General features: G+C 42.0%; 1 protein-coding gene across 1 annotated transcript in view; it reads left to right on the plus strand.

Moving 5' to 3' along the window:
• Window positions 1–16,252, plus strand: part of EIF2B3 (eukaryotic translation initiation factor 2B subunit gamma) — a 95,232-nt gene that overhangs the window by 62,872 nt on the left and 16,108 nt on the right. The window contains exons 7-10 of the mRNA XM_084291502.1: window positions 3,751–3,881; window positions 4,527–4,720; window positions 8,867–8,944; window positions 9,385–9,533. Of these exons, the coding sequence (XP_084147628.1) occupies window positions 3,751–3,881; window positions 4,527–4,720; window positions 8,867–8,944; window positions 9,385–9,533 (552 nt within the window). The remainder of the gene's footprint in view (window positions 1–3,750; window positions 3,882–4,526; window positions 4,721–8,866; window positions 8,945–9,384; window positions 9,534–16,252) is intronic.

Genomic DNA, 16,252 nt, shown 5'->3' on the forward strand with positions numbered 1-16,252 from the left:
ATGGTGACAGTACTCAGTAAAGTTACAGTTGTTTGGCCAAGTATCCATTCTTGTATCTGAGTATTTTAGGTTTTAAATAAATTTATTCTTGAATATCCTAGATTTGTAATGCCTAAGTCTGAGAAGAATTACCAGGTCAGGGCAGGATAGCTGACTGTAGAGGAGTGATGTGTCCTCTGAGCTAACATTAAGCATACGACTTTTCCCAGGAATTCCTTTGCTGTTGTGTTGTTGGTTTTTGTTGTTGTTTTAATCTCGTCTTGAATTTCCAGCTGTTTCTTGCACACACACCATGAATTTCAGCTGCCCTGTTGCCTTCATTTCCCCTGTGTACGCACTGTCTCTTGATACACTTGCTGATTTCCTCTTCTGTTGTGACCTACTGCCTGAACAGAGGATTCCGTCCCAGATATATTTATTCATTTATATGCTTGAAATGTTATCAAAATCAACACATTCCAGAACTGCTGCCATTTCTCGTTTTTCTCAAGAGACTGAAGCCACGTTAGGTGCTCCAGGGTACCCCTTCCTTTACAAGAAGCAGTTTATTGGCACTGTCAATCTTGGGTTAATTGAAAACCTGCTACTTGGCAGTTTAATTGAAAATCTGCTACTTTCTGCTGAGGTGCAAACAGACAGATATCACTTCAAAAATAAAATTCTGGGGAATGAAAAACCACGAAAAAGGCTTGTCACTTTGGCTGGAATTTACAAAAGCATGTTTATTTTGGCAAATGCTTCTCAAAAGCAGGTTCATTTTTATCGTCTCTACCGACTGGATTAGCCTGTGAGGTGTCAGACCATGGTTACTCAAATTTGGCTTATTGCTGGGTTTTTGCCAAAATTTTCTATGCCCTTCTCTCCTTCTACCTACCCCTCCACTTTCTTTCCCCTGGATATAGTAGATTTTTCTTTACGTTGATTTCAGCGGGTGTTTCATTCCTACTCCTTGGTGCTGGAGGAAATAACATGCTTAGAAACCAGGGTGCTGCCAAGTTTTACAATTTGAAGAGAATAATAATAATAAAAAAAGCTTTCTTTAAAATTAGCATCTTACACTTTCTAATTCTTAATATACAAGTGTCGTTCAGAATGTTATTATAAGAATTTTTATCACATTGGACCAGAAACATCTACAGTTTTTCTCCTGAACTGGGGTTACAGGCTGGTTGGTACTTCCAAACTCTTGATAACTGATTTTTTTCTTTCGACGAAGGTTCTTCACTCCTATCCCTCCTTTGATTTGAGTTCCTTTTCTAGTCCCAGCCAGATGTTTGCTTTCCCCAGTTGTTGACAGTCAGATAATATTCTCACGCTATCACTTCATATATCCACGCTTGCAAGATCTGTCACAAAAAATTCCCCAATTTTTGTCACTGTGAGCCTTGCTGCAAATGTTTTAATTCTTTCCAAAGGAAAATTCCTTTAATGTTACAAATAAGTTCTGCTTAAACAGCAAGCAAAGGCAAACTTTCCCCTTTTTCCTTTTCCAGTAAGAAGGGTGTGTTCCTGGGCCACATCTTATAGATGACCCAGAGACTTTCTCCACCTTTGCCGAAGGAATGTGGCTAACACTTCAGAGAATTGCAGGAAAACTGCAGGAACTTCGCCAAGAAAGAGTAAAACAGCGAAAACCGGGAAAAATTTTGTCTTTCCACCTTTCCGCTGCTTTCATTTCCTACCGTGTTGTGTTGTCCTCTGCATCAGACTATTTAAGGCTGCCAAATACTTGGCTATTTTATAGGTAATATATCTTATAAATGCCATGGCCAGCCTCTGAGGGAAACACAGGATTGTCGGTTTTGGATGGAGTATAAAACCCGAGCAGGAAATCATTGCTGAATGGCACAGCTGCAGGCAAACATTTTAGGCTAGTAAAGTGCCCATCTGCACAGCCACACGTGGGGCGGCAGTGGCAGGGCGCGCCTGCAGACGGTTAGCACGGAGAGGGTTTGTGATCAACGGGTGAAGTGGTTTGCTTCGTTAGTTCCTGAAATACAGCTATCTGAAGATGGTTATGATGTTATTTTAAAGAAGGGAGATTGTAGACCGGAGCTTTCCGTTTTCTTTAAAGAAATAAAAGCAGAATTTCAGATGTGGGACGGGCGAGATGACCCCGCTGCCAGATGGAGGATGTGGCACGATCTACAGTGAAGGACTGGAGGAAAAGCTTGTCGAGGAAAAGGAAAACACCATGTTTCTTCTTAGGGCTGCACTGGTGATCACATCTGAATCCTCCTGTCAAAATTAGAGATAGGAAGGTTTGTTCAGGCCTTTAGTTCTGTCTGTGGTGTTCACCTGAACAGGGACCTGCAAGGGTTGTGACCTGTGTTTGATAAAGCGTGAGCTGTTTAAGATCCCATTTAGCTAGAGGGTTTGCCAACTTAAAATTACTTTCAGGAAACTCATTCCAGCACTTTCCTCTTTTAATTTCACCTATTATTTGTTCCTAGCCTTGCTATTTTCCATTCTGAATAACTCCCCTTCTTTTGCAAGTTATCATCTGATGAGTTCATTTAGTCAAGCTCTCTGTGTTTAGTTTTCCCAGTCCTTCCTCTGAAGTTCAGCACTTCCTGCTACACGTGCCAACTTGCAGTTTATTTTCCGCATGATTTTCCCAAGCGCTACTTTCAATAATCCACAATTCAGTAACTAAATGCAGATTGTTAAAATAATGAAACAACAACAATAAAGCTCTTTTAAGACTGCAGCTCATGCACTGCAACTGTAACAATGATTCATTTGTTGGTGTTTTTTTTTTTTCCAAAATACTTTATTGAAAAATAGAATTACCTTCTAGTAGTCAAAATTAAGTTACAGGGGTTATAATCTCATTGTACAGTAGACTTTCTACACTGATATTTGTCTATTGGGAAGGTTTCTTCTTGATTCATTGTAATGTATAAATCGATGCAAGAGGGGAGATAATCTAGTAATTGTGGTCATTGTTTAAAGCATTGATGGCTTAGGTTCAAGTCCCTGCTTTATCACAAACCTCTCACAACTTCTCTGACTCCTGCTGTTGAGGTGTCAAAATTAATATAGCAAAAATTGAAATCTGTACATGGGGAAAATGCTGAAATCTTTGGAAGCTTTTCTGTTGAATTTGATGTATTTTGGACCGGTATGTCTAAAGAATATGAAACTCTTGGGGCCTAAACTTGTTGATTTCTGTTGGTTAAAGGGCTGAGACTTTAAAGTGCTCTTGATGGTTCGCGTGTGCAGGAGGACATCATTAATGTCTATATTAGAAATATCTTCATTTAAGAATCAGATATTTCAGATATCCTTGAGCATTTCCATACTTTTGTCATAAAGAGAAGGAACTTCTTTGGGGTTTCCCCTATACACACTTTATTCTCTCTTTTCCTGTAAACAGATGCCATTTTTAAGCCATGTAAAATGGATTTCAGTTGTTGCCATTGTGGTGTTGGCACTGTTTTGCATTCCATCTGCACACCACCATGAATTGCAGGGTGATGCTTTATTAAATTGTAGGCATTTCTGTTAGAATATAGGGGAACTGGTTCTGAAGATAAAGCTTTTTCCCTGTTTTGAACCTTCCTTTATAAATTAATGTATTAAGAAAGCACGTCACTGCTGGACATTGCCTTAGTGCCACATGTCTTGGGCTATCTGGCATTTGGATTTGTCCTCATGAAAAACTGCAAAATGCTAATGTTATGCAAAAAAATGAAGGTACGTGAGTTTTAAAGTTCATGGACTTTAGGTGTGCATCTCCTTCCCCAGGTCAATCACATCTCTCCGGAGTGAACTGATTCCACATCTGGTTAGGAAACAGTTCTCTTCTCCTACATCATTGCAGAAGGGACTCAACAACAAAGAAGAGGACCAAAAGAAAAAGGAACAAGCATCCCTAGGTCAGTATGACTATCAGAAATTCAGTGAAGGTTTTAAATCCCTTATACTGCAGCTGAAGTGTTGGAAAGAGAACAGAATTAGCTTGAAATATTTGTGTTTTTTTTTTGTTTTGTTTTGTTTTCTCTTTCACTTTTTGATAACAAGGTTCTAGTAAATTTCTCTTTTAAATAGTATTATGCATTTTACGAATGTTTTTGTCCTCGTTTATTTTGGTGTAAATCAAGAACAAATCAGCTAGGTGCTCTTTTTTTCCAGAATCCAGTATAGATAAATGCACCTTTGAAAATGTAATTTTAGGAGGCAGTTCCATTGTGTAGGGCAACAGACAAAGCCTTAACCACCTTGCATTGGGAACTGGACAGGATCTCAGATGGTGGAATTTATTTTTAGCATTTCCACAGTCTCCTTGTCTGACCTTGGGCAAAACACTGCATTTGTCCTGATCCCTTGATTCCCACCTGCAGAATAAAAATAAGTACTTACTCACTAGATGTGATAAAATCTGTTAATGATTGCTAAGTATCTAGCCATTCAGATGATGTGGGGCAAAGATTTCCCTTCACCAACAGTATTTTAATAGTACTCCTCTTCAGAAAGCATTTCATTAAATCCTGTCTAACTTCATGCATGTGTGTGTTCTCCAGACATTTATAGTTTCATAAAGGAAGATAATAGCTTGCTGAAACCTGCTCCAGATAACTCTTGTTGGAATGATCATAGAGGAGATATGAACGAAACGCTCCACGAAGGAAAAGTGCGCTGCTACGTCCATATAATGAAAGAGGGACTGTGCTTCCGAGTGAATACTCTGGGGTTGTATATTGAAGCTAACCGACAGGTGAGAAAAATGAAGAATGGGCATGTGGGAATACAGCAGTTTAGGGGATATTTTGGTCTCCAGGAATGTCTCCCTGTGATACAGCCGAGCAGTGTGTGGGAACTGAACCAGTGCCACGTTATCTGCGCACATCACCCTCCTGGTTGCTGGATAGGGACGTGAGACAAGGAAACAGTTCTGTCACTAATTTCCTCTGTAGCCTTGATTTAGCCAAGAAAATCCCCACCCCAGATACTCTTTCTGGGATTTGTCGGTGACAAGAGAGTCAAGAAGTGTGGAAAATAAGGCTGGAAGTAGTTTTAATAGATCATCCAGTCAGCGTCCTCCATGTCCTAAAGGCAAGATCAGTTCTGACTGGACTCTTAGCAAATGTTTATCTAAGTGATAATGGCAAAGATTATTAATGTTTTGCAGGAAGTCTTAAAACTACCCATACATTCAGAACGCCTAATACTTTCCATTATGAAAGAATTATTTTTTAAACAGGTTTCAGTACATTGGCACTCCAGGTAAATACAGAGGTGATGTGTTGATCTGTTGCAGCTTTCGTTTACTTTCACACTACTGAGAATTCATAAAATAAAAGGTCGTAGGGGAGGATTATAAAAATCCTAGCTAATGAGATGATGATTAAAAGCTTTTACTCCTAACATGAATTATTTTTTTAACTACACTGGCTGATGCAACTTACAAGTTCTCACTTTACTCTCCAAGTGATGAACTTAATTCTGTGAGGGTGGACAATTTCCTCTAGTTTTGCAAGATTGTAAGGGAGTGCAAGAGGGGGATTCTCAGGGTTTCTGAGGTTTCTTAGGGACTCAGGGTTTCTGGAAGCAGGGCTGGGAGAGCAGTATGTTGTAATGGGAGTCCTGGAAGTGGTCATTTCCTTGCCTTTGCTCTCAGACTGAGTTGATTTCTTTTTACTAAAATTAATGAATGAATTTATGCAAATTAGAATTGCAGCATGGCAGAGTGATTTCACACACTGGAGCTTTTTCTCTTCAGTGCCTGCAGAGGAGCACAGAAATGAAGTTATTTGTTTTAAAGCTAGGGATGTGAGAAAGTGAGGAGGGGAGGCAGCACTGCCGTCAGAAAGGGAAAAATTTCCCCAGGAACATCAGGAACAAGTGTGCCCAAAGGGTTAAGGGAGAATACCGCTTGCTAGGGGAAGTGTGCGTGTACATTTGGCAGCAGCCACTTCAGTAAAAAGTTATTGAGTTGAGCCAGTCAGACTCCATGTGGGTTTTGGTGGTGCTTGTTTTTTTTTTTTTTTTTTAACCTAAATATTCTACATTTTGGTCAGTTCAGGAAATGTGTTTGCTCCTGGGTGGTACATAGAATTAGTGTTTTGAAATCACACTGGGGCCTTCAACGTCAGAAAGGATTTTCTTTGAATTTTTAACTTTTCCAGAATGGTAAAATTTCCAAGGAAACTATGCAGAGGTAAAGCATAAAACGGAGCTTAATGATGGGTTGTGAGAAAGGAGTTCTTCGGTGCCCCTGTATTTTGTTTTTCTCGTTAATCCTGATAAAAGATACCCGTATAGTTTTACGTCCTTTTTTTTTTTTATTTTCCTTGTTTTGTTGGCCTCTCGTGAAGACTTCTGGTTTCTTGTTTGCTCGTGGTCTTCACAGACCAGATTCTGATTCCGAGCAAAGCCTGCACCTATAATTTTGCTGTCCTAGAGGACAGACTCGCAGAGCAGTAGCAGTCCAGTCCAGTAGCCGTGGGAAGGAATGGCATCCTAACCCATTGCCCTTCTGGTGAGGAAACACTTTACTCACATCATTTCACTTCCAGCTGGGTTTCTGGATGCCTGCAGCCTGTGTGTGGGCAGGTGGGTTCAGGAGGGAGTTATCTTCAATAGCAGGAAATAGTTTCTTTGTAAGATGAATTAAATCCAAACACATCTTAAACCTTCCCTTGACCCAGGCACTCCCTCTGACTCCTGCCCCCTATCTAACCTTCCTTTTCAGAGTAAAATGCTTGAGCTGGTAGCTTTCTTGGGTCACCCCTCAGGCTGCACTACCACCGACTGATTCTAATAAGGGTTTTGCTCTGGCCGGTAAAATCCTTTATTTATTTTAACACACCACCTTTCTACTGAGGGAGGCCAGGAGCCTTTCCTTGTTTCTTTCCCTTCCCACAGAGCAGCACTGGACAGCAGGAATCCTTCCAGCCTACGCTGTAGGTAACGCCTTGGCGTGTCCTGGAGCTATCTGGCGTGGCTGCCCTGTGGCAGGTGAGGACAATGTCCCTTCACCAAGCCTGTGTGTAATCCAGCTGGGTTGGCCTAGCTTGTGGTGTTTTGGTAAGCTGGTGGTTTTCTGTAATGCCTGCAGCTTGGACTGAAGGATATAACCTACCTCGTTGCTTTTAAAAAATAATAATAATTAAAAAAAAAAAAGCACAGAGAAAACATAAGTCTAGTAGGAAGACATCTCCAAGAAGTGAAGAGTTACAGGTGTAGAAATGTCTACTGGGGACAGCAGGCAACCTGAAGAGGTAGCTCAGAGATGTGAGCTCATCTGAGCTCATCTTATTCATCTGAATGAAGTATCAACTGTGAAAATTCTTATCATATGAAAAACAGCACTATTTGCCCATCCTTGCACGCTGGAAGGGAAACGGGCTGGTCATATTATGAATATCTGAACAATTTCCTGCAAGTATCATCTCATTTGAGATCTTGAGATATTTTTTTCTGATCTGATCCCAACTCCTTCAGATCTGTAGGATCTGCTTGAGGTTCCCTCCCTAGCTATCAGCTCTCATTACCCCAGCTTTCCAAGGAAGCCATTTTACCGTATCGCACTGGATGGCAGCTCCTTCCTGACAAGTGTGGAAATTGCTGCCGACTCTCAGCCAAATTTAACAGCAAGAGAGATCTGGAAGATACAGCTTCACGAAGAGTTTTGTCAAAATAGGTGCCTAGGTAGGGAAGAGAGAGGCTTAATGAGTGGCCTTTCCTCTGCGTTTGGGCAATCCCAGTTAAACCATCCCCGTGCTGAGACACAAGCTGCCCTCCCTGATGGGCAGTCAGCTGGCCAAGCAGCACAAGCAGAGCTCTGCACATCCACAGCATGCCCTGCCTCTCACTCAGGCACGTGGTCTGCCTTGGCACAGACCTCTTTGCACTCACGCATCGGTTTGTCACCTTCTGTGTTTCCTTGCCTGCCACCTCTGTCACACCAAGGTGCATCTGACATTGCCTCACCGCTGCAAGCAGCTCTGTGCAGCCCCGTGTCTTCGCAGCACCGTGTCTGCAAGGCTCCTGCCTCGCCTGGGATCCTCATCCCTGCTGTCATCGCCTCTCCTGTGGTGTGTGACCTTGGCCCCAGCCTGACGCCAGGAGAAGCAGAGTGCCTCAGGCTGCTCTTTCACCTAGAAAAGGGGGAATGGTAGCGTGATATCCCATCCTCCTGCTGCACTGGCTCCTCTTTCTTTTTTGGGAGCCAGCTCAGAATTGCTCTCGATGGATTTGTTCTTGGCTACCTAATGGACCGTGTCTCTCTCTATTACCGTTGCTACTTTGTCTGCTTATCAAACACCTGTCTTCTCTCTGTCAAGAGCCTTTTCTTCTGCAGCTTTCTGCCATCTGGAATAGCTACTTGATCAACTGTAGTTTCTTTCTTCTTACACATCTGAAATACCTTTTTTTTTTTTTTTTTTTTGCCTGCATCTCAGCATGCTGCCTTATTGAGTGGGCTAAACACAGTCATCTTTTTAAGCCAGTTTCTTTTATATTTGATCCTACTTGCATCTCTCTGCTGCATTACCGAATGATGAAACATTCTGAAGTGCGTTTAAAATGGCAGATGATGGGCAAATGTGTAAAGTAGTATATGGGATGCTGCTGTGTCCTGCTGGAACCTGCAGCCTGCTTGCTGCTGGTGGCAAACTGAGTTTAAAGGGAGACATGCAGTACATTGCAGTGGAAACACACCTGCCTCCTTTACAAATGGGAGGACAATAAACCCCACATATCCAGTTGGAGATTTAAAATTCAGGAACCTACATTTTCCTTTAAGTTAGTAAGTTTATGACATAAGTGCAATGGAAACCAAAGCCATCTTTGAGCTGTTTATGTGCCATACAGATACAGCCTAGTCGTGTTAAATTCCAGTGCTGGTTTCTTTATTCAGGTTCCCAAACTATTGCTTAATCTGGGTCTGGAAGAGCCACTGGTTCACGGGTCTGCACAGATCACTGACAGAGGCATGGTAAGTGTTCCCTTTGTTCGTCTCTGCTCTTTCAATACAGTCTGCATGCCCTTTGCTTCAAGAACTGCTTCCTAAAATTCAGTCCCACTGTTGGATGAGTTTTGACATACGGAACTGCAGTGTGAGTGGTGCAGCCCAGTGCCTGCTTGTAGGCTCTCTCTTGAGTTCCTGCCTTTCAGTTTCTGTCTTTGAACATATTTGGTAAATTTTAATTTAATTCGGTAAATTTTAAAATGGAATTTTACTGAGCTAATAAAACTTGGGAAGACTGTCCAATCTATGGGATGGGCCCCAAATTTTTGGTCTTTCCTCTGCCAAGAATCCCTGAGGCAAGAGCAGCGTGTGCTCTGTGGATGAGTGCTTGAGACATGCTGGTTGGAACACATGTATGGAGAACACATACTGGTGCTTTTGCCAGTTTCCATTTTTTTCCTCCCTAGGTTGGATCAGACAGCATCATTGGGTCGTCTACGCAAGTGGGGGAGAAGACATCAATTAAACACTCCATCATTGGCAGCATGTGTACCATAAAGGACAAAGTTAAGATAACGAACTGCATCATCATGAATTCTGTTACAATCGAGGAAGGGTATGTTACCTCTTTGTATTTCAGGCCCCTAAATTTTCTGTTCACTTTTCTAGATTGATTCCGAGTCTGTAATTTTTGTCCTGTAAGTAACAGTAGATCACAGGGGAGATGTTTCTAAGGCACATATCAGAAATGTCTCTGAAAACAGGCTAAAAATGCATAAGTGAAATGATTTAATGAGTGCTGCAGGCTTGAAACATAGTTTGCTCTTTTTAGAGGAGATCATACCATCTTCAGAATGTGGAAGTAAGTTAAGAGGATGTATGACTCTGTATAAATTTGTGTGCCATCTCTCCAAGCTTTATTTTAGTAGCTGGGTCTATGAGTATACCTAGAATATTTGGGTCAGGAGATATATTTTAAAGTGGTACGCTTACCAACTGGAAATGATGTTATCACCTTTGAATATTACAACTTTCCCTAACGTTTTCTTTGACCCTTTTTTGTCATCTTGCAAGCTTTAGTTTACTATTGTGTATGCTGAGTAATAGAATGAATGAATACGTTTTTCAAAGAGAAAATCTGTCAGCCAGTAGAGGTTTCCTATGCATTAAAGACACTAATTACATAGGTAGCCTTGAACCGTTCATTTCTAAATGTGGGAAAAGTGGCATATATGTAATTGTTGATGTCTGCATGCCCCCATCTTTCCATACAAGCTGGCTTCCTGTGGATGTCAGCGGAAAGGAAACTGCTGATTGAGTCTGTGCAGGCCTGTATAAATTCCCTCCTCCTTCATGGCTTGAGGTTTGCTTAGGGCCTCAGGAAAAAGGCCAAACTCTTAAAAAACGCCAAGTTGGCTCTGGAACCTGCATATCTGAAAAACAAAAAACCCAAAGGATGTGGGGTCTATGGAGGATACTACTGTTACATAACTAAATTACAGGTAAGTATGGTACCTTGCTGCCAAGTGTTTGTCTTTAATAGAAATCCACAGTAATTTCAAGCACATCATAAATCAGAATTCCTTTGAGTATAGAAAATAGCTGGTTTCCAGTGCTATTGCAAATGGATCCAGTATGGCTGTATCACAAGTGCTGCTGTCATAAGAAGTACCAGAAGCTCTCTCGTTTGATCGTGGGACCCTCTGTCACTTTGATTAATGAATTGATGCCACAGTCATAATAGTATGGTTCTGCATATGAGGTGAGCAGCTCTACCACAGAGGCAGCTGAGTGTATAAATAGTGGTATTTTTATGAAGAGTCCCAAATTAGCTTGTGTTTGTCTTCACTGTTGTGTAGTAATACTGTTTTCTAAATCCCAAATCAAGCTCAAGAGTCATTATCATAAGCATTCAACAAAATTCCACAGGCATTATAAATATGATAAGATACTAAAGCTAACTTTTTGGGTCAAATTTAGTAAATTTCTGGAAAACAGTTTATTCCCTGGTCACTCTAAGTGAAAACAATGTCATCACCAATGAATGAAAAATCTTGCAGTCCCTGGAGTTTTCCCCTTGAGTAGTACCACTGATACACTGGAGTCAGATTTGTAATCATTCATCTCCAGCCAGAAATAAGATCGTAGACTGTGGAGCTTCATTTAAAAGCATCTTGTAATTCATATTGCGTAGATCTGCACGGGTACAGCGCTGATAAAGTATTTTTTATTGCATCATTGTAATCTTTAAGATTAGAGAGGGATGAAGTCATGCATACACAGGTGGTGAGATACAGAACTATCCTAGCTGCTAACTTTTGTTGAAAGAGGTCTTGCTTGTAACTCAGTGAAAACAGTTCCTGTGTATTTTGATCTTCTTTCATGTATTTGATTAAATCTGATGGATTTTTGTTAAAACGTTAATGATTTTGAAACATGTTGATGGACCCATTTGCAACAGTTGGCTAAATTATATGTGGTTTTGCTTTAAACTGCCCACAGTGGACAGCTTTGCTTTACAAACATCTCTTCTCCCAAGCATTTCTAAGTAACTCGGGCTTTACCTAATTACCGACTAAGAAAATGTCTTCCACTTTAGTTGGAAAGTCAGGATATGTTGGCTGATATGAATCAAAATGAGCAAATGAGCTCATAAAGTGCCTTAGCAGATCTTTTTTTTTTTTTTTTTTTTTGCATAGCAAATGTTCTGATGTAAGCCAGCTTTAGCACCATCTAATGCGTTGCATATTAGAAACTTCTGGAATTGCACTGAGAAGTGGATAAAACTGTATCATCTAAAAAATATACGTTCTAATGCTGGCATGAGCAGCTCCAGCAAACTAATGGGCTGCTGTGTTGTATCCTAGTCGCACGTGAGCGATAACTGAAGGCCAGTCCCAGCTCTGTTCATTGCAGGAATACCAACCTGAAGCAGTAGGCTGAGAAGACCGCCGTAGGGCAGATATTATGGAAAAGACAAAGCTGTTTAGATAACCCAGAGAAGAAAGAAAGATCAGGTAAATAATTTGTGAAAGTCAGGAGTCTGGGAACAACAAAGTGCAAAAATTGCTCAGCATTCCGTTCTGAGCTCATTTATCAAGAGCTGTCATTATTCATGACGCTGCCTTGATAATTTTTTACCACTTACATCACCTCAAGCTTCTCTGGGTTGAATCTCACCTTTGTTTTTTTGTCACGTCTTAGATGGAAAAGTGCTCAGCAGCTTCACTTAATGGCATCAATACAAAGGAATACGTGACGATGTTTTTATCTCACAGTGGTTCTCTGTAGTGTTGTGAATTGAGGATGCTGTTGGACATGCTGTAGTTTCTGGAGCTTTGGGACCCACAAATTATGTCTCCAGACCAGAAAGATTTGCTGCATTTGATACCAGCTTCTGGAATGGGTAAATAGATTCTTTCTGGGCAGATGGGAACACCACAAGAGGTTTACTACAAAACTAGGTTCTTATTGTTCGGCTGTGGTTGGCTTGTTATTGTAGAAACAGAGATTATGACCTAGATGATGCCCTTTGAAACAGTTCCTTCAAAACGGAATGGATCGAGAAATTTGATTTCACCATTGCGTGCTGTTTTCAAGTTATGATCCCTTCTCCAGTGATGGCTGAAGTGTCTGATATTCTGCAGGAGCAGTAGCAGGGGTTTTGGTTTTCCCAGCCCTGGCGTGTAGGGGCTTCTGTTAAGCTATGTATGTCTCCTGTGAAGTGATTTGAGTAGATATGAATCCCCCTTAGAAGAGATTACAGGGGATTAAAGAAGTTAGCAACACGGGCAAAATAATTGCTAGTCCTTTCTTAATGTGTTTCCCGCTGTGAGCTAATTCTTCCATCAATGAGACAATAAAATAGCGAAGATTACATACGTGCTGAATGATGGCCATCCTTGACCAAGCTGGGAGGGACGTAATTTATACAACAGCACAAGTGCTGAGAGATGCTGACTGCCCAGGTGACAGGCTGCAGCGGGGAAAGGCTTCTTGTTTCCCTCTGCACGGCTCCCCAGAGCTCGGTGACAAATGGCTGCACTGAGTTACGTGGCCGGAGAGAATTTACTCATCGAGCTGAAATTACAGGGCACGCGAAAACTCCGTGCGTCTGAATGCTCCCGCGGTAGCTGTGCATGTCCCGAGTCTGGGTTGGATTTGGGGCTGACCCTTTTGTTTGTTGTGTGGGTTAGATGTGGTGCCGTGCAGCAGGGCCCCTCCAGCCCCAGGTCTTTGATGTAGGGGTGCTCTCCTTGCAGCCCGCTCGCCTCCGCTGTAACACTGGCAGCCTGGGGACTTGGCAGGCAAAGGAGGTGACACGGTGAGCTGTGAGAAGTGCCGGGGGGTGGTGTGAATACTTGCTGTTGGGGAAAGTTAGATGAGTCTCGCCTGGAAATGGGGTAAACCTTTGGGAGCTCTGATATCTAGGCAGAAAGGATAGGCTGGATAAAAAACGTGCATGGCGGACTCAAGTACCCACATTTGTGGAGGAAGGACTGACACCAATTAACGTTATGCTGGCTGAAACTGGCGTCTAACTCGTTCAGTCACTCGAAGACAGTAAGTTATGGGTTGGATGGCGTTCATCAGGCTCTGGCTACTCGTGTTGAAGTGGGAGGCGCAGACGCCGTAACGTTACTCGGTGAGTGGACTGGAGCGAGACCACGTGCGACTAGTTAACCGCTGCTCTCGTGTACCACATGGCTCCAATTTATTGCTACTTTTCTTTGAGAAAATGTACAAAGGAAGAAAACAACAAGCAAGCTGAGCTGGATTGACTACTAACTGCAGATTGATTGTGAAGTTTATTGGTTGTTTCCTCAATAGTGCCAAATCAGCACCTGATGTAGAAGCAGCGAGCGGTTTGAAGAAAGTTGTAATTAAAACCAGGATGGAATCGAGCATTTATAGGGGTTCAGCACATAAGTGGTCTTTTTCCCGTTGGATAATAGCAGTACAAAGGAATGATCCCATTGCCAAAGCAACGTTCTGTTGAAATTGTAAAATACATTTTATGGTGCGTTCCCTCATGAGAAAGAGTGAGGAGATGAAGTCGTTTCCAGCACCATAGCTTGCAAAGCTGGGAATTAAGTTGTGCTTATGCAGGGATTCCCAAACTTCTTGTATCCTCAGCTGTTGTCTTCTGGATGCTCGGTCTCACAATACTAATTGCATCCCTGCACTATGCTAACCTTGGAAAGAATAAGGCTAGAATAGGTTTTGCAGAAGGCACATGAAAACTGAGTACTTAACTCAGAAAAAGCATATGCTCAGCTTAAATATGGATAAAGTATATATAAATATAAAATATATCATGGATGTAGATAGGTACAAATATATAAATAAAGCTGCATACTGTCCTTGCCTATAAAAAGGGCTCTTATTTCTCTTGGTTATGTAGCAGTTATGTTCTGTCCTTTCTCTCCCACCTTTTGGTTTTATATTGTAAACTCTTTTGGTCAGGAACCATAATTTTAATCCTCCTATTTAATTCAATGCACGTGCTTCATGAGATACTGGATAGAGACAACCTAAGGTCAACAGTTTGCTTTCAGGAAAGTCAATTGAAGAAGAGAGGACAAACCAGGCAAGCAGCGAGCAGAAAGCAGGTAAGCTCCTTGCAGGGCCAGTTTTCAGTTACTTTCAACAGCAATTGAATTCTGCTGTATTGTATTTAGGATATTTCTCATATAGTACCTGTTATCTTGTGAATCTCTGAACCATTATTACTATCAGCTCCTCAAAAAACATTTTCTTCTGGCTAGCTTCCTGGTACATCAATCTATCTCAAATAAATCACCTGCTCTTTAAACTCAGATACAGATGTTTCCCTGATAGCGCAGGGAGCTCTTCCCCGTTTTACAAACATCTTGTATGCCAAATGTTGAACTTAAAGCACAGGTCAGCTCTGAAAAGTGGCATTTTAAAACAGCTCCTCTCGTTCTGCTGATCTTCTTCTTCAGGTGGCCAGAGTTATGTCTGACTTCAGAGCTATAAATAAGCTTCTGCCTCCTGCTAGCCACATGGCTCTAATTGAAGAGGGGTATGCGCGTTTTCAAAGCGTCTGATTGCTCGCGGGTTTTGGTGGGAATCTCTGTGTAAGTGCCATCAGTGCTGTTGAAAATTTTCCCAGCCTGGGTATGGAGAAGGAAGAAATTCTCCCAGTGCCAGATTTTTTCCTCTGAGTTCTTGAGGGGACTGCGGAGTTGAACAAGTTCAGCGTAGCTCCAGGAAGCCAGTCTGTTTTTAAGGGCAATGTTTAGCAAGTCCTCTTTTACTTGTAAACCTAGCCTGTACGATATGGAAGTTGATTTAACCAGTAATGTCCGACGGAGGGCTACAGTGCTCGGTCCCGAACTGCTCTTGAAAACCCCAGGGAAAACACGTGTCAGTTATCCCTGTCAGTCTGACTGGGCCAGCTGGGGAGCAAGCAAAGCAAACTCTGTGATGGGAGTGAAGATACAGCTTTTCTGCTCTGTTACCTTAAAATAGAGATGGATAGCTTCATTCTGGGCATCAGCTGTGCATGTGTAAAGCCATGCAGGATGTGGCCCTTCCACTCTGTAAGAGCGAATCCAGAGGGAGGTCAGTTTTCCCGCATAGGATTTCCTGGTGTGAAACTGGTTTCAGCGTGTGCTTTTGCTGAAGTGTGCAAAACCGGGCTTTCAGCTACATAAAAGGCCACCAATTTGTTTGTTCCGAGATCAGCTGGATTTATCTGAAGTTTCAGAGGTGAGGCACAACCTTCCAGGCGACCTCCCCCAGCAGCCGAAGTTTCACTTAATAAAACAAGTTAAGGTAGGTTTGAGGCAACCCTTTAAGGTCAGTTGAACTTTCACTGGAAAATACGAGTGCTGGCAAGTATACGCAATATGTAATGCAAAATGTTTAGGGTGTGGGGAAGAAGTGTAAAGGAGCCATACCACAGTGATGAGCTTGGCTAGAAAAGAGACATAAAACAAGTTCCTTAGTGAAAACACCCTCAGAGACGGGTTAAGAATTTAGGGGGTTGGTAGAATGTTTTTGTTACCCCCAAGGGGAAAAACAGGAGATCAAAGCCCAAATTCACTTAAGAATGCTTTCTTTGAAATGTATCTATAAATTATAGCACGTACTGCTGGCATCTATTGTAGTCTTTGGTATTTACTTGAGTGCATAACGTGAGATCCGCAGTACCCTGAGTTGGCTCCTAAGTGTGCAAAACTAAATGTTGGTGAAGACAACATTTGGGTCCTCAAGTTTCCTAATGGTGTTTTTGCCTCTTCCCTGCTTCCCATGGTCTTTGTGCTTTGTCCCTGTGACTGCGTGGCCCAGCCACTGACACACAGGCTG

Source organism: Netta rufina (genome assembly GCF_964035555.1).
Source record: "Netta rufina genome assembly, chromosome: 8".
NCBI lineage: Eukaryota > Metazoa > Chordata > Aves > Anseriformes > Anatidae > Netta > Netta rufina.